The sequence below is a fragment of the Coregonus lavaretus genome (assembly GCF_964263955.1).
Source record: "Coregonus lavaretus genome assembly, chromosome: 27".
In the NCBI taxonomy this organism is placed as follows: Eukaryota; Metazoa; Chordata; class Actinopteri; order Salmoniformes; family Salmonidae; genus Coregonus; species Coregonus lavaretus.
The window spans coordinates 22,030,186-22,049,284 of NC_140014.1; the positions used below are offsets into that span (position 1 = coordinate 22,030,186).

At 43.4% G+C, this 19,099-nt stretch overlaps 1 protein-coding gene across 1 annotated transcript in view; it reads right to left on the minus strand.

The window, feature by feature from the left end:
* The window catches only part of LOC311102663 (choline/ethanolamine transporter flvcr2a-like), a gene marked incomplete at both ends in the record, with an annotated part of 28,616 nt that extends 13,956 nt beyond the window's left edge, over positions 1 to 14,660 (minus strand). Inside the window, 2 exons of the mRNA XM_084144027.1 lie at positions 1,130 to 1,271; positions 14,064 to 14,660. Coding sequence (XP_084000153.1) covers positions 1,130 to 1,271; positions 14,064 to 14,660 — 739 coding nt within the window. The remainder of the gene's footprint in view (positions 1 to 1,129; positions 1,272 to 14,063) is intronic.
* Between the last annotated feature and the right edge of the window lie 4,439 nt (positions 14,661 to 19,099).

Sequence of the window (19,099 nt, forward strand, 5' to 3'; positions counted from 1 at the left end):
ACTCTGAATTGACTCTGAATTTTCTTGCAAGATTATCCGGTTTACTGATCCAGAACTAGAGGGCTACAGGCTGTAAACATGCTTATATGTTCCCTCAGGGCAGTCTGGGGAGATAGAAAGGGCCTTGTCTTATCCAGTGTTCAGTTTGATCAATTTGTTAAGTCGCTACTCAATACCGTCTGCTGACACCGGAGGAGAGTTTTATTTCCCAATAGTCAAGAATAGACCAAAGATGTCTGGTCAGGCAGTGAATCTCTTTTCTTCTTCTAAGGCCAGGTTCCATGTCTAAGCTTGCCCAATGTGCCTCTTTCAACAAAACATGGGAGGCCCCAAAACAGAAGTGGGATAACCTGGTTTGTTGAAATAAAAATTATTTTAAAAGGCAGTTCAGCAGTTTTCACTGAGGGTAATTGCAGAAGTCATGAACACTGGACAAACATAGCTTACTGAAGTTCATGTGACTCATGTGAATACTTCTCTATCTATTCTACCATGTCATCACTCCGAGAAAGTGTCATAGTCATTAAACAGAGCCTAGGGGGGCAAAGGAATGATTCTATATTATACCTCTCAACGTCCCTACTCCGTTTTAATATCACATCTAAAGGGATCTCGGTCAATTACAGCGATTGAAGCCCTGCGGCATCCACAGCGAGTGAGTGAAGAGACGTTAAGTGGTCTGTTCAGAGCACATCTCAACACGCACTAATCCCTGAGACTGCTGACCTATCCACTAACACTGCCAGGAGAACATGACAGCCAGGGACAAATAGATATCCAGGACAGAAGACTACAGAACTGCAGACCCAATGGTAAGCCCTGGAGATGCAATGCTGCAATGTAATTGTATTCAAATTGCCATAGCAGAGCTCTGTGTCCCCCTTTAAATAATCTTACAATGAAGCAAGTCGGACACCAAATCTCTTTGAGTTTTCTATGAGTTGTTGTGACATAGACAATGTTAGGGGAGAGGTAATACTGGCACCTCATACTGGCATTATAATGAATTCAACATATCAAGGCTCATAATTGGGATGAGCTTAGGAAGGAGTACCTCTACTGGCCAACTATATGTGTTAGCCATAGGATGTACTGTGCATAAGATTGTCCATTTTCCCTCAGGACTTACTGAAGACCACGAGGATGAAGATCACGGTGGCCACTCCAGCAGTGATGTAGAACATGATGCTGATGTGGTATGCCAGCTCGTCTATATTGTCAACATTTGGCACGAGGATGGGCGGCACCAGGAAGCCAATGGCAATGCCCAACTGTGAGTGAGGGAGACAAAAATACATGATCATTCAATGACTCCTCCCCTCACACCTCCACACACATACAAAACAATGTTATTAAGGGAAAAGCATCATAACCAAGGCACTAAAAAAGGGATTTGAGGCATAAAAGAAAACACATCTGACATATTTAAAATAACTTCCAGTGCTTTCCTGCTTTGCTTTTTTTTGTGATGCAGATTTGTTATCCCCCTGCCTCACGCTCAAGTCACACTCAAGCTCTTATGTCAGGGACTTGGGCTTGAACAACAGTGGAGATGATGCAAACGTATATTTAAGTTCTTGACCATGTGAGACTCACAGTACCCTACGCTTAGACTATACCTTCTATGTTTTTACTGTACAACATCAGGGGCTCGCAAACTTTTTCACTCGGGGCCCCCCTTCCAGCATTAGGGAACATCCCGCGCACGTGTCTATTTCTATGGGCACAAGCACTGTTCATGACACAAACTGTTCACACCCCTCTTGTTGGTAGAGAGAATTTTGCAGGTTTAAAGCTAATTTCCTGCAATTATACACATTTTGTCATGGAGTGCAATGAAAATGTTGCAATTTTAAAGCAAATTTTCGTGCAATTCTATACATTTTGCCATGTCTAATGTGTATTAATGTGATATTTGAGTGACAAAAACATTACAACTATATCTATAGGCTAAAAAACCTAAATAAAAACACGTTAGCTGACATGGGCTAGTTGATCTGTACAATCCTGACAAGTTATAAATATCTCTCTAAGGTATGCAATGACTAACATGACAAGAGGAACCGATGATGCACTACCCAATTTCGAAATTGCACCTTGTGCATTCTACTATTACAACTTTCAAGAGTAAGTTGAAAGCCGGACTAAGTTCCCCTGCCGACCCCTCATGCTCCCCCTAGGGGGCACGCCCCACAGTTTGGGAACCACTGTACTACATGACCTGCCCGGCCAGCTCACCGGTGGTGAATGAACATACACAATCCAAATATTCTACAATAGACCTAAAGAAAAGATGCACCTGCTCCTCATATGACCTTGTGATATCCAGCAGTTAGGTCAGAGTACCCCTGCACATTGACTCGGTACTGGTACTCCTTGTATATAGCCTCGTTATTGTAATTTTATAGTGCTTTTTACATGTTTACTTTTTAACTCTGCATTGTTGGGAAAGGGCTTGTAAGTAAGCATTTCACGTTAAAGTTGTCTGTAGCTTGTGAGGTGTGTAAACACTTCATTGCTTTTATGTATTTTGTTTTGTTGCTTTTTGTGCTATTGCTGTGTGCTACGTGTTGCTTGTCCTGTGTTGCTCTGTCTGCGTGCTACGTGTTGCTTGTCCTGTGTTGCTCTGTCTGCGTGCTACGTGTTGCTTGTCCTGTGTTGCTCTGTCTGCGTGCTACGTGTTGCTTGTCCTGTGTTGCTCTGTCTGCGTGCTACGTGTTGCTTGTCCTGTGTTGCTCTGTCTGTGTGCTACGTGTTGCTTGTCCTGTGTTGCTCTGTCTGCGTGCTACGTGTTGCTTGTCCTGTGTTGCTCTGTCTGCGTGCTACGTGTTGCTTATCCTGTGTTGCTCTGCATGGCTCACTGCTCATTGTTTGTCTGGATTGTTATTGTAATAGTTTTTAATAACCTGCCCTGGCACTGCGGTTGAAAGTTAGCCGGCTGGCTAAAACCGGCCTTTTTACTGAAACGTTGATTAATGTGCACTGTCGCTGTAAAAATAAAAATAAACTCAAAGTCTACACCTGTTGTATTTGGCGCATTTGACAAATAAACATGTATTTGATTTGATTTGAGTTATTGGAGCAGAGCCTCAGTGTTTGTGCCATATAAATAGGGTATTCTAATGCCAGATCACATTACATCATCTGTCTTGAGAATTACCTCAACAGGGCATAAACTCAAACCTCAGCCAGTTTATTTTCAATCTTTGTTATTATCAGCCCTGACCTCAAATGGTAGAGCATGTACTGACAAAATTGGCAAAGAATATGTATAATAAAGTCGACCATGAAACCATGTTTTGTATTGGATGCTGCAGTATTATTGTGTCATTTCATGATCCAGTAAAAACATGATGCTAGAAGTTATGAGGTCAGGTCACTTGTGAAAATGTCACTAAATGTAGTCTCTTTTCAGGAATAGCCAGAGCTATGGGCGTGAAGAGACTCCCATATGCCACTACTACTGTACGTCCAGTTCGGCAGCATGAGAAAAATGGTTGTGAACTTCTGTCACAGCACCTGCTAGTGCAGAAAGAGAAACCCTGAGACCTCCACTCATAATGACAAAGGTTTCCTCTCATGTTTCAAAATAATGCAATGTTTTGACCTCAGGTATACAAATAACCTCCATATACAATTATCCTAATGTCTTTCACAGACCAGAAATGAGGATCCCCTCTGCACTGAGAGTCAGAGCGCCAGTTAAAAACGTCTTAATTGCTGGGTTTAATAGATATTAAACAGACTGCCAGAGATACCTGAACTAAGACATCATACAACAATTGTGCAGCAATGTGGCAACACAAACAGTCCTCAACACTACACGGCACAAACAGTCCTCAACACTACACAACACAAACAGTCCTCAACACTACACAACACAAACAGTCCTCAACACTACACAACACAAACAGTCCTCAACACTACACGGCACAAACAGTCCTCAACACTACACAACACAAACAGTCCTCAACACTACACAACACAAACAGTCCTCAACACTACACGGCACAAACAGTCCTCAACACTACACAACACAAACAGTCCTCAACACTACACGGCACAAACAGTCCTCAACACTACACAACACAAACAGTCCTCAACACTACACAACACAAACAGTCCTCAACACTACACAACACAAACAGTCCTCAACACTACACAGCACAAACAGTCCTCAACACTACACAACACAAACAGTCCTCAACACTACACGGCACAAACAGTCCTCAACACTACACAACACAAACAGTCCTCAACACTACACGGCACAAACTGTCCTCAACACTACACGGCACAAACAGTCCTCAACACTACACGGCACAAACAGTCCTCAACACTACACGGCACAAACAGTCCTCAACACTACGCGGCACAAACAGTCCTCAACACTACACAACACAAACAGTCCTCAACACTACACGGCACAAACAGTCCTCAACACTACACAACACAAACAGTCCTCAACACTACACAACACAAACAGTCCTCAACACTACACGGCACAAACAGTCCTCAACACTACACGGCACAAACAGTCCTCAACACTACACAACACAAACAGTCCTCAACACTACACGGCACAAACAGTCCTCAACACTACACAACACAAACAGTCCTCAACACTACACAACACAAACAGTCCTCAACACTACACAACACAAACAGTCCTCAACACTACACAGCACAAACAGTCCTCAACACTACACAACACAAACAGTCCTCAACACTACACGGCACAAACAGTCCTCAACACTACACAACACAAACAGTCCTCAACACTACACGGCACAAACTGTCCTCAACACTACACGGCACAAACAGTCCTCAACACTACACGGCACAAACAGTCCTCAACACTACACGGCACAAACAGTCCTCAACACTACGCGGCACAAACAGTCCTCAACACTACACAACACAAACAGTCCTCAACACTACACGGCACAAACAGTCCTCAACACTACACAACACAAACAGTCCTCAACACTACACAACACAAACAGTCCTCAACACTACACGGCACAAACAGTCCTCAACACTACACAACACAAACAGTCCTCAACACTACACAACACAAACAGTCCTCAACACTACATGGCACAAACAGTCCTCAACACTACACAACACAAACAGTCCTCAACACTACATGGCACAAACAGTCCTCAACACTACACAACACAAACAGCACAATATACAAGACAAACATCAGTGTAAATGATTCATACCACAATGAACATTAAAATTAAAATTAAAAATGATTAACTGAGAATTGGAAACTGTAAACAGACATGGTAAATGGTAAACAGAAAATGGCAAATGGTCAGTGGCGTGTATTCATGGATGCCAAGGGAAGCCAGGCTTCCCCAAAAAAGTTACCAAGAAAAAAGATACAAATAGATATATTTTATCTTTCGTCTCTCTGTGTTTCATAAATGTCCTTCAGTTTGCAAGAGGTTGAATGTATCTCACCGGGGAAAGCATCCGAGCGAACAAAACGGCGCCCCTCTGTCTCAGTATGTATATATATGATGCTGTCTAGTAAAAAAAGAGTATGACATTATTGCCGCCTGTAGCATTGAATACAAGGGAAACCAGTGAGCATTTGGCCTCCCTTGATATTTAAAAAAATTAAATAATAGCCAATCAGCATTGAGTTAAACTGAGTGAGCTCAGCTTTGATTTGGACTTGTGGTTTTCCGTAAATCTCCGTACTGGCCAATGATTATAACGGCGATTCTGATCCAACCATAAATTCATACATTGTGCCCCTGGCCTGAGACGATGGAAGTTCAACATGTAGCTAGATGTAGTATGCTAATGTTAACTAGCTGGCCTGGTGCATCGTTGCCCATGAGTTAGGCTCGCGAGCAAACATTTTTGCCAGGTAGCCTAGGGGTTCGAACCTGGTGTCCTGTACTGTACACCACAAATACATTTTAGCTAAGCCAAAGCCTATAGGCAATTTATCTTGGGGAGCCAATTCAATTTTTCTGGTCTCAGGCAAAGTTACTCAACAATAGGCAAAGTTACTCATCACGTGCGTGGTCACCAAACCACTTCTTCCTGGTTAGTTGTTTACATGATGAGTAACATTGCCTGATACCTGAAGAGTTACATTGGCTATAGGCTTTGGTTTAGCGAACTAATGTGCTCTTCTGATGTGACCCTTGTTCGAACCTTGTCAGTCATATTTGTGCCGTGGCTCAGATGGGTTTCTGTGAGGAAGAGGAGGTCAAAGGATGGGGAATTGTAACAGAGGTGGTTCAGTTACCACACATGAATGATGAGTAGGCCTAACATTGCCTGAGACCTAAAGAGTTGTATTGGCTCCCTGAGTCAATGCCTAGGCTTCAGCTTAGCAGCCCTATGCTTTTCTTGAGCACAGGAGACCTGGGTTATGCATCCTGTGTGTTGGTTACTCTAGTCTAAAATCACGCCTCCAAGAAAATCTGGGTTGCTTAATATAAGGAACTTGAAATGATTTATACTTTTACTTTTACTTTTGATACTTAAGTATATTTTAACAATTACATTTACTTTTGATACTTAAGTATATTTAAAACCAAATACTTTTAGACTTTTACTCAAGTAGCATTTTACTGGGTGGCTTTCATTTTCTATTAAGTTATCTTTACTTTTACTCAAGTATGACAATTGGGTACTTTTTCCACCACTGGCATCAATCCAGTGGTCATTTTGCAAACTCCATCTCATGTGCGCTACAGAAACACTGCTAACCAAACAACAGTGCTAGGTGCCTGCACAGTTGAATTAAAGGGTAACTACAATAAAAAATCAAAATTGCTTTGATTTTTCCCAGACCTCAAAAGTGGTCAACAGATGTGGTTTAAGTATTGTTGTGGACTTACAACATCCAATTTTGTTGTTTTTCTATTAGAAAAGTGTGACTTTTAAAGTGAAAACCTGAAGAAAAAAAAGAACAAATCTGAAACCTGTGTATTTCTGACTCAGTTGACAGCCTCATCTATCTATTTCAATAGTAGTCCTACTATTAGCGTACTTGCACAGTACAGCTTGGGTTGGCCTGACTGTGAAAGACCAATATGGGATTGATCATTTTAGGTCATTCAGAGTGTATGTCACAGTTTGTCATAGAATTTTTCACATAGGGCGCCTTTCCTTCACCGGGCGAACTGTTTGGGAAATTTTGGGCAAAATTAGAGTATACCCACTTCTCCAGGCACCACTGCTATATAATGTAGCCTATCATAAAACGTTGAGTTGTGTTCTACTTATTGTGGGCTATATGTCTACCTGTGTACATTTTTCAACTAAACACAAGACACATCTTATGATTATGTCTATATGATTGTAGGGCCAGACCGAGGCCATATTTTTTTCAGGTCAAAAGAAAAGCTGTCTATAGCTCTCATGGGATTGACCACAGTGGAAAATTGCAATGGTATACTGCTCCTACAGTTTCTGCTATGTCCTATACCACTGCTGATCATAAACTTTTAGCGGACAAGGAGAAGGAACAACTTCACAGCAAGCTTGAAGCCCGACCAACACCATCCTTTTTATGTAAACTGAGACCAAAACTACAAATGCATTCCAAATAGGCCATGTAAAGATTGTTCATTAAAAAGTAAGCCATTAAGCTTATCCACATATGCAATCAAGGAAATAAATAAAATGTTTTCGTTTCTGCCATTTGAAATATAGCTGAATATTAGGATAGATTTCAGTCTTTCTTATTTTCCTAAGTGTATTTTGATATCATCTAGCCATTGACCTATTTATTACATCAAATTAATTAAAGTTTCAAGTTTTATTAGTCGTATGTATGGAATACACATGGTATACACTGTACAACAAATTGCTTACTTGCAGGTTAACAACAATAAGAAATCACAAAAGATAAGAATATGAACATAAAGTAAATGGCTCAGTATATATTTTTTTGCGTAAGTATAATACAGGAAGGCACAATTTATAGTCCAATATTTACATGTGGTTTGGGGAAGGGGGGATTGAGGGGCAAGTATTACAATTTTGCAGTACTTAGCAATCATAATAATAGTCTGGTAGTTGTGATGTGTGTTTAGCATGAATGTATGTGTGTGTGTGTGTGTGTGTGTGTGTGTGTGTGTGTGTGTGTGTGTGTGTGTGTGTGTGTGTGTGTGTGTGTGTGTGTGTGTGTTTGTGTGTGCGTGTGTGTGTGTGTATGGATGAGTGCATTTCTGTGTGGGTGTGCGCGTAAGTGCATGTGTGCTATGGTGTGGAGAGTCAGGGCAGGTGGTCAGTCCAGTTCAAGTGTTCAGCAGTCTGATGGCTTGTAGATAGAAACTGTCTCTGAGCCTGTTAGTATCAGACCTCATGCTCCGATACCGTCTGCCCGACGGTAAGGGAGTGAACAGCTTGTGGATGGGGTGTGTGGGGTCCTTGATGACGCTGCTGGCCTTCCTCATGCGCCGTTTGGAGTAGATGTCCTGGATGGGAGGGAGCACGGTCCCAGTGACGTACTGGGACGTCTTCACCACCCGCTGGAGTGTATGAAGTGTATAACGTTAGGTTTTATCAATAATAGGCTAGCCTATTCGTTTCATAAAATATTTTATCGGATTTCCTCGTAAATACAGGTGGTGGATACATTACATAAAGCGGCAGGTAGTTAGTTAGCTTAGTGGGTAAGAGCATTGTGCCAGCAACCGAAAGGTCGCTGGTTCTAATCCCTGAGCCGACTAGGTGAAAAATCTGTCGATGTGCCCTTAAGCAAGGCACTTAACCCTAATTGCTCCTGTAAGTCGCTCTGGATAAGAGTGTCTGTAAAATGTAAATAAAGGATTTTTAAAAGAGCGACGATTTAACATAGAGTGAGGGGAAAAAAGTATTTGATCCCCTGCTGATTTTGTACGTTTGCCCACTGACAAAGAAATGATCAGTCTATAATTTTAATGGTAGGTTTATTTGAACAGTGAGAGACAGAATAACAACAAAAAAATCCAGAAAAACGCATGTCAAAAATGTTATAAATTGATTTGCATTTTAATGAGGGAAATAAGTATTTGACCCCCTCTCAATCAGAAAGATTTCTGGCTCCCAGGTGTCTTTTATACAGGTAACGAGCTGAGATTAGGAGCACACTCTTAAAGGGAGTGCTCCTAATCTCAGCTTGTTACCTGTATAAAAGACACCTGTCCACAGAAGCAATCAATCAATCAGATTTCAAACTCTCCACCATGGCCAAGACCAAAGAGTTCTTCCAAGGATGTCAGGGACAAGATTGTAGACCTACACAAGGCTGGAATGGGCTACAAGACCATCGCCAAGCAGCTTGGTGAGAAGGTGACAACAGTTGGTGCGATTATTCGCAAATGAAAGAAACACAAAATAACTGTCAATCTCCCTCGGCCTGGGGCTTCATGCAAGATCTCACCTCGTGGAGTTGCAATGATCATGAGAACGGTGAGGAATCAGCCCAGAACTACACGGGAGGATCTGGTCAATGATCTCAAGGCAGATGGGACCATAGTCACCAATAAAACAATTGGTAACACACTACGCCGTGAAGGACTGAAATCCTGCAGCGCCCGCAGGGCCGTCTGAAGTTTGCCTATGTACAACTGAATCATTCAGAGGAGAACTGGGTGAAAGTGTTGTGGTCAGATGAGACCAAAATGGAGCTCTTTGGCATCAACTCAACTCGCCGTGTTTGGAGGAGGAGGAATGCTGCCTATGACCCCAAGAACACCATCCCCACCGTCAAACATGGAGGTGGAAACATTATGCTTTGGGGTGTTTTTCTGCTAAGGGGACAGGACAACTTCACCGCATCAAAGGGATGATGGACTGGGCCATGTACCGTCAAATCTTGGGTGAGAACCTCCTTCCCTCAGCCAGGGCATTGAAAATGGGTCGTGGATTGTTATTCCAGCATGACAATGACCCAAAACACACGGCCAAGGCAACAAAGGAGTGACTCAAGAAGAAGCACATTAAGGTCCTGGAGTGGCCTAGCCAGTCTCCAGACCTTAATCCCATAGAAAATCTGTGGAGGGAGCTGAAGGTTCGAGTTGCCAAACGTCAGCCTCGAAACCTTAATGACTTGGAGAAGATCTGCAAAGAGGAGTGGGACAAAATCCCTCCTGAGATGTGTGCAAACCTGGTGGCCAACTACAAGAAACGTCTGACCTCTGTGATTGCCAACAAGGGTTTTTCCACCAAGTACTAAGTCATGTTTTGCAGAGGGGTCAAATACTTATTTTCCCTCATTAAAATGCAAATCAATTTATAAAATTTTTGACATGCGTTTTTCTGGATTTTTTGGTTGTTATTCTGTCTCTCACTGTTCAAACAAACCTACCATTAAAACTATAGACTGATCATGTCTTTGTCAGTGTGTCACGATCGTCTGAAGAAGCGGACCAATACGCAGCGCGTGGAGTGAACATGATGACTTTTATTTAATAAAGCAACCACGAAAAACAACAAATGACGATAGTGAAGTCCTCTGTAACACTGACAGAAAAACCCACCATCAAAGGACCAAGCAGCGTGTGAAGCGGCAACAGGACCCAGCTCCAAAGGCTTCCTGGACATGGGAGGAGATTTTGGACGGAAAGGGGTCCTGGACTTGGGAGGAGATCCTGGATGGGATGGATCGCCGTCCATGGAGCGAAACGGTGGAGAGGCGACGGCGAGAGGAGCAACGGCGTCAGCAGGGCCATCATCGTTGGAAGGACGAGAGGCAACCCCAAAAAGTTTTTTGGGGGGGGCACATGGCTTGGACGACGGGGCTAACGGAGGCAGAGAAGGGGCGAATTCAAGAGGCAACCAGGTTACGGGGGTCACTGGCCAAAGTAGGGAAAGGAGATGTAGAGGCACGGAGTGAGAGACTGAGGTGTGTATCCAGTCCGGTCCGGCCCGTTCCAGTTCCCGGGGTAGAGCCAGTGGTGTGTGCCTCCAGTACGGTCCGGCCTGTTACGACCCCTCGCACCAAGGATACGGTGCGCTTCGCCAGCCCGGCCCGGCCTGTTCCGGCCACTCGCACCAGGGATACGGTGCGCTTCGCCAGCCCAGCCCGGCCTGTTCCGGCCACTCGCACCAGGGATAGGGTGCGCTTCGCCAGCCCAGCCCGGCCTGTTCCGGCCACTCGCACCAGGGATACGGTGCGCTTCGCCAGCCCGGCCCGGCCTGTTCCGGCCACTCGCACCAGGGATACGGTGCGCGTCGCCAGCCCTTTCCCACCAGTGCCTACACCACGCCCCAAGCCTCCGGTGTGTCTCCCGAGTCCTGTGCGTCCTGTTGCTGCTCTCCGCACTAGGCTTAATGTGAGTCCCCAGGGTCCAGCATGCCCTGTTCCGGCTCTCCGCACTAGCCCTTATGTGCGTTCCCAGGGCCAAGCATGCCCTGTTGCTGCTTCCCGCACTAGCCCTGAGATGCGTGTCCTCAGCCCGGTACCTCCAGTTCCGGCACCACGCATCAGGCCTACGGTGCGTCCCCAGGGTCCAGCATGCCCTGTTGCTTCTCCCCGCACTAGCCCTGAGATGCGTGTCCTCAGCCCGGTACCTCCTGTTCCGGCACCACGCACCAGGCCTACGATGCGCCTCAGACGGCCAGAGTCTGCCGTCTGCCCAACGGGGCCTGAACTGTCCGTCTGCCCAACGCCGTCTGAACTGCCCGTCTGCCCAACGCCGTCTGAACTGTCCGTCTGCCAAGCGCCGCAGGAACTGCCCGTCTGTACGGAGCCTGCAAAGCCGCCCGTCTGCCATGAGCCTTCAGAGCCGTCCGCCAGACCGGAGCCGCTAGAGCTCTCCGCCAGACAGGAGCAGCCGGAGCCTTCCGCCAGACTGGAGCAGCCAGAGCCTTCCGCCAGACAGGATCAGCCAGAGCCTTCCGCCAGACAGGATCAGCCAGAGCCTTCCGCCAGACAGGATCAGCCAGAGCCTTCCGCCAGACAGGATCAGCCAGAGCCTTCCGCCAGACAGGATCAGCCAGAGCCTTCCGCCAGACAGGATCAGCCAGAGCCTTCCGCCAGACTGGATCAGCCAGAGCCTTCCGCCAGACAGGATCAGCCAGAGCCTTCCGCCAGCCAGGATCCGCCAGAGCCGTCCAGCCAGGATCCGCCAGAGCCAGCCAGCCAGGATCCGCCAGAGCCAGCCAGCCAGGATCCGCCATTCAGTCCGGTGCTGCCCCTTAGTCAGGTACTGTCCCTTAGTCCGGTGCTGCCCCTTAGCCCGGTGCTGCCCCTTAGTCCGGTGCCGCCCCTTAATCCAGTGGGGTTTAATTGGGGGGTGGTCAGGTGGAGGGGGCTACGGAAGCGGATAGTGACTAAGGTGGGGTGGGGACCACGACCTGGGCCAGAGCCGCCACCATGGACAGACACCCACCCAGACCCTCCCCTAGACTGTATGCTGGTGCGCCCGGAGTGCGCACCTTTAGGGGGGGGTACTGTGATACTCTGGCTCCATGGACTTTGATTATTTGAGCCAGGGTTGTTCATTTTCATTGTTTGGGTGTATTTCTATGTTGGGTATTCTAGTTGTTCATTTCTATGTTTGGGTATTGTTCTTGATTAGTCATATGACTCCCAATCGGAGGTAACGAGTGTCAGCTGTCGGCTCGTTATCTCTGATTGGGAGCCATATTTAAACTGTGTGGTTTCTCCTTGGTTTGTGGGTTTTTGTTCCATGTTCCTTTTGGTTTGTTTATCGAAGGACTTCACGTTTCGTTCTTTGTTTTGATCGTGTGATCTAGTAAATAAATATAAATATGTTCACCCGCAACGCTGCGCCTTGGTCCTCATTAGACGATCGTGACACAGTGGGCAAACGTACAAAATCAGCAGGGGATCAAATACTTTTTTCCCTCACTGTACCTGTAGAAAAGTAGCTGCATTAATGCATTAAGTATGTGATTAAGTGTAGCCTTGCATACACTGTACTGGCAGAAGATGGCGGAATTGGACCATGTCATTTCCCCTTACTTGCCTTCATATTTTCCTTTTATTCTGAGTTTTTCTTTCATTTCCATAAATTGCCTTAGTGACAGAATTCTCAAGAAACATCAAGATCCATTGAGTTGTATTAGAAAACATAATAGAAATACTTCTTAAAATTATTGCACATCATTCAGCTATAGAGATGCTCAATGTTGTGATGACATATTGAAACGTGCTGCAATTTGAGAAAAAGTTACACAGAAAAAAATTGAAATGGTCTGACATGATGTCTTCTCATGGATGTTCCTGTGGTGTGAGTTTCAAGATTTGAATGTTGCGATTTTCAGGTTAGCATTAGGGTATAACCTGTAAAGTCAGTGTCTGTCTGAATACATTTGAAACCTGAGAGCCGAATTGTTTTAATAAAGTATACATATTCAAAGAGATCATCCTTACAGGAGACTGATTGGATAGGTTGGAAGGGAGGGGGTTGGAGATATGTAGAGTTGAACTATGTAGAGAAAAAACTCCTCACCCTACTCAGCGCATTACACGCACATAAAAAAATAAATATTTAATATGATTAAATATTCTCAAACAGCATGTTTAGTATTTCATTGTCATCAACTCAAACACTTAATCACAAAGGGCTACTTTAGTCAGAATTTTAAAAAAGTCCATACAAAAGTGAGCTCTGAAAAGAGGTAATCCAGCAAAGAAGCTCACTAAGAACAAAATGCCTGCGGTTGGTTGGAAAGCTACTTTGTTGGAGCAGTGACTGTGAAACTGCCTATGAAAATCATCTCAGATCAGTTTTTAGGACATGCTTGTCACTATGCATGTAAATCACTATACGCCTGGATTAGTGAGTCTACAGGACCAGCAATATCAACCTCTAAAGGAGAATAATATGCAGCGCATCTAAGTATAATCACTCTTATCAAGTTGCACTAAATAGGATCTCTGAATATATTCTCCTTGAGCTATCTCAGTGGTGTGGAGACAAATAGTGCATCCATGGGATGATTAATGGAGGGCAATCACTCAGACACAGGTCCTGGTTTGTTTCTTGATTGCTCAACCCCATGCACCAGCTCAAAAGGTATTATCAACATTCTTTCATAATCCCCCAATAAATTGATTTGAATAAACTCACCTGATTCCCAAAAACGCCGATGGAACAGGCGGTGGACACCTCTTCGGAGCCAAACCAAACCGATGCAAGGCGGGAGGGCATCCCAAGGATGAAGACCTGGGATAGGGAGCCTGCAAACTGTCCGAGCATCGTCACCCAAAATAGGTTTGGCCTGACGCTGGCCACCTTGATCCATGTCCCAAGGCAATTAATGGCGGTGGCCATCAGTGCTATGAGCCGCAGTCCCTTTTTGTCCAAAAGCCAGGAGACAGGCCATATAAAGGGAATATAGGTCAACATATAGACCATTGACATCCAGTCAATGGTAAAAGAGTCCACATTGTAGAATTTCATAAAAATATTGTTGATTATTCCGTATTGGATCCATTGAAATGCGTTGCACAGGGAGTAACAGCTGAAAAGGCACACCATCACCCATCTCCTTTTGTATAAACGCGTGGTAGTTGTAGGCCTATTGTCCTGGTCCTCATTCGAGATGCTCGTACATTCAATTTGTTCCTCCAAGTCCACGGATTTGGAAGGGTTCGTTTTCCCCAGATCCAGACAATTTTTCTCTTCTTTAATTTCTTTGTCATCAAAGTCAGGGTTGTCGCCCATAATTACACAGTTTTTGGGTACTCTTGGGTACCTGCGCGCACTGTTAGTTTAGTCTACAGAAACTGCAACTTAAACACATAAGCCTATGTATTATTAAAAATGAGCATGCAGTGAAGGCTAACACGCAACACCTCTAAACTTTTAAAATGCGCAACTAACGTCAAAATGCTCGGTGAGCAATATGTTCTAACTAGCTATTAAAAAGCAGAAAACTGCAAGCAAAATAGAAAACCGGGATATGATATAGGCTAATGTTAAATATAATCTCTTGTTATATTGCTATAATTATTCCATAATTATATAAATTTACAAAACTTGAAATGGGAAACCATACATACAACCTATGTTCCTCTTAAGTTAATATAAGAATGTCCCGAATAGGTCCGTAATAGCGCTTTTGCTCTTGAAAGAAATTCCAATCGGCTTATTATAACACCACGTGATGTCCAAACTCTAACTCCACCCTGATGGAAGTTGAACCAATGATAAAGAAAACTTCCGCACGCAACGTGACTGACAGAACAAACGATAATTAGCATTTAGGGTACTATATTAATGGCACATATGTCTTCTTAGAAACATGTTTCTTGCTAAATGTGACAATGAATTAATAAACAAACATTGTGCATAATTACAGTGGCATCATTAGGCCCGGGCTTCTGGGGCTTCAGCCCCGGATGTTTTTGATCAAGCCCCGAACATTTTGGTGGTAAAAAAACAACAACAACACACACACACATCACTTGTCCTATCCAGTATAAAATACAACGTTTTACTGACCAATTTTACACAGTGGACCTCTCAGGCCCCTTGACCCCTCCCCCAGCCCTACAGCACCGGTTAGATGTCATTGTCATCAATCAGCAAAATGCCTGTCACTCAGTCAGTCTGCAGCATAGCACATGGATATTCTGAACTTCTTCCGAAAGAGTGGCAAAAAGACGAGCAGGTTGAGGCAGCAGTGAATGAGGTAGAGAGGGCAGAACAGCCAGAAAGTCAAAGTGCAGCAGCGGCAGCAGAGTTAGCCACAGGTTTGTGCAGGGTTAGTGGTAGCTAACTAGCTAGTCTCCCTCAGCATAAGGGTTGGCTAATGATAATAAGGTAGCGTTAGTACTCAGCACCCTTAAGCTGTTTGCTGTCAGACAGAGTTATTGAACAGTATATTTAGTGAATGGGCAAGCTAAGGATGTTGATATAAGTCATGATATTAGGAAAAGGGTTTCATTCCAGCGAGTGTATTTGATGGGTTTCGTTTCTGTAGCTAGCTTGGCTGGCTATCCACATCGGTAACTACTGCCTGGCTAGCTAGCTAAGACTGAAGAGATGAGATAATGTTTTTCTGACTGAAGCGCATATCTTCTGACTGAAGCTGAACTTTACTACAACATTATATTTAACCCTGTTTAAAATTAGCAATGTTGAGGTAGAACTGACTAAATGAAATGAATCATAGAGGTCTTATAACCTATTCCATTCTGCAGGTAAACATGCTTAACTCGTGTCTGTTATTTCCATACAGGCTATGTAACTACTTGTAAACCACTGCCCATTATTCAATTGGTGAAATTATTTCATTGAGCTTTTATTTGTATTACTCTTTTTATTCACTTAGCTACTTACTTTTTCTATTGTTGTTGCATTGTCAATTAAGCATTTAATTGCACTGTGTACTCCATATACAGTGCATTCAGAAAGTATTCAGACCACTTCCCTTTTCCACATTTTGTTACATTACAGCAAGGGTGGGCACACCTTTTGGCTCATGGGCCACATTGAGTTTTTGAAACCAAGTGAAGGGCCACATACTATATGCGTGACAAAACATGTGAAGCCTTTATTCATTTTCACATTGACACGCAACTACTAGTGTACTGTAGGTGTACATATGCCTGCAGAACAATTCTACCCTTGTACCATCTCTACCCTTGTTTTCTATTAACAAAATGTTCACAAAATTGATATAATTTATAACATCACAGACACAGTCAAACACACACACAGATACTGCATCTCTACCCTTGTAAAGTACAATCAAACTTACAGTCACAATATGCAAACTTAAAAATAGATATATTATATGACTGGAGACATGCAAAATGTAACAGCAGATGTGTAAAAAAAACATATGGTAAGGGCATCCATTTCATTTTGAGTGGTCTTATTTTGAAAGCATATTAAGGAACAATTCTTATCTCCATTGTGAGCCATATTTACAGTTATCCAATCACCTCAGCCCAAATCTGTATCCAAGTACATTGCTGGATAATTCTCACCGCATAACCATCACCATGAAAAAGCATAATCCTTGCCTAACCCAGTCAAGGTTATTCGAGTCTTAATGTGAACAATGGGTCTGGTCACCTCTCTTGGCAAGGGCATCAAAGTCTGGTATCATCTTTGATGTAGAGATTTTCAGAACAGCTGACAAGTGGTAATTTGTTACATTTGACCTGTGATGGGATTTGTTGTAAATCATGACTGAGAACGTTTGTTCACACACATATGTGGACTCAAATATGTTTGGAAACTTTGTTTCATTCAGTGAGCCATAGAACTGGCCTATTCTTGCGGTTTTGTACTTCTCCTTCATCAATCTACACACAGTACCCCATAATGACAAAGCAAAAACATTTTTTTTGAAATTTCTGCACAAAAAAATAATATTTAATCAATTTTAGAATAAGGCTGTAACGTAACAAAATGTGAAAAAAGTCAAGGGGTCTGAATACTTTCCGAATGCACTGTATATACAGCACCAGTCAAAAGTTTGGACACACCTACTCATTCCAGGGTTTTTCTTTATTTGTAAAATGTTCTACATTGTAGAATAATAGTGAAGACATCAAAACTATGAAATAACACATGGAATAATGTAGTAACCAAAAAAGTGTTAAACAAATGAAAATATATTTTATATTTGAGATTCTTCAAAGTAGCCACCATTTGCATTGATGACAGCTTTGCACACTCATGGCATTCTCTCAACCAGCTTCACCTGGAATGCTTTTCCAACAGTCTTGAAGGAGTTCCCACATATGCTGAGCACTTGTTGACTGCTTTTCCTTCACTCTGCGGTCTGACTCATCCCAAACCATCAAATTTTGGTTGAGGTCGGGGGATTGTGGAGGCCAGGTCATCTGATGCAGCACTCCATCACTCTCCTTCTTGGTAAAATAGCCCTTACACAGCCTGGAGGTGTGTTGGGTCATTGTCCTGTTGAAAAACAAATGATAGTCCCACTAAGCCCAAACCAGATGGGATGGCGTATCGCTGCAGAATGCTGTGGTAGCCATGCTGGTTAAGTGTGCCTTGAATTCTAAATAAATCACAGACAGTGTCACCAGCAAAGCACCCCCACACCATAACACCTCCTCCTCCATGAAAATATACATGGAGAGATAATCCATTCACCCACACCGCGTCTCACAAAGACACGGCGGTTGGAACCAATAATCTCCAATTTGGACTCCAGACCAAAGGACACATTTCCACCGGTCTAATGTAAATTTCTCGTGTTTCTTGGCCCAAGCAGGTTTCTTCTTATTGGTGTCCTTTAGTAGTGGTTTCTTTGCAGAAATTCGACCATGAAGGCCTGATTCACACAGTCTCCTCTTAACAGTTGATGTTGAGATGTGTCTGTTACTTGAACTCTGTGAAGTATTTATTTGGGCTGCAATTTCTGAGGCTGGTAACTCTAATGAACTTATCGTCTGCAGCAGAGGTAACTCTGGGTCTTCAATTCCTGTGGTGGTCCTCATGAGAGCCAATTTCATCATAGCGCTTGATGGTTTTTGCGACTGCTGTTAAAGAAACTTCTTGAAATGTTCCGTATTGACTGACCTTCATTTCATAAATGACTGTCTTTTCTCTTTGCTTATTTGAACTGTTCTTGCCATAATATGGACTTGTCTTTTACCAAATAGGGCTATCTTCTGTATACCCCCCTACCTTGTCACAACACAACTGATTGGCTCAAACGCATTAAGAAGGAAAGAAATTCCACAAATTCACTTTTAAGAAGGCACACCTGTTAATTTAAATGCATTCCAGGTGACTACCTCATGAAGCTGGTTGAGAGATGGCCAAGAGTGTGCAAAGCTGTCATCAAAGCAAAGGGTGGCTATTTGAAGAATTTCAAATAGTTTGTTTAACACTTTGTTGGTTATTACATGATTCCATGTGTTATTTCATAGTTTTACATTTACATTTACGTCATTTAGCAGACGCTCTTATCCAGATTGTATTATTCTACAATGTAGAAAAGAGTAAAAATAAAGTATTAGGTTGGTAGGTGTTCTAAAACTTCTAAAAAAAATGAATAGGTGTTCTAAAACTTTTGACCAGTAGTATATATATATACACACTACATTACCAAAAGTAGGTGGACACCTGCTCTTCGAACATCTCATTCCAAAATCATGGGCATTCATATGGAGTTG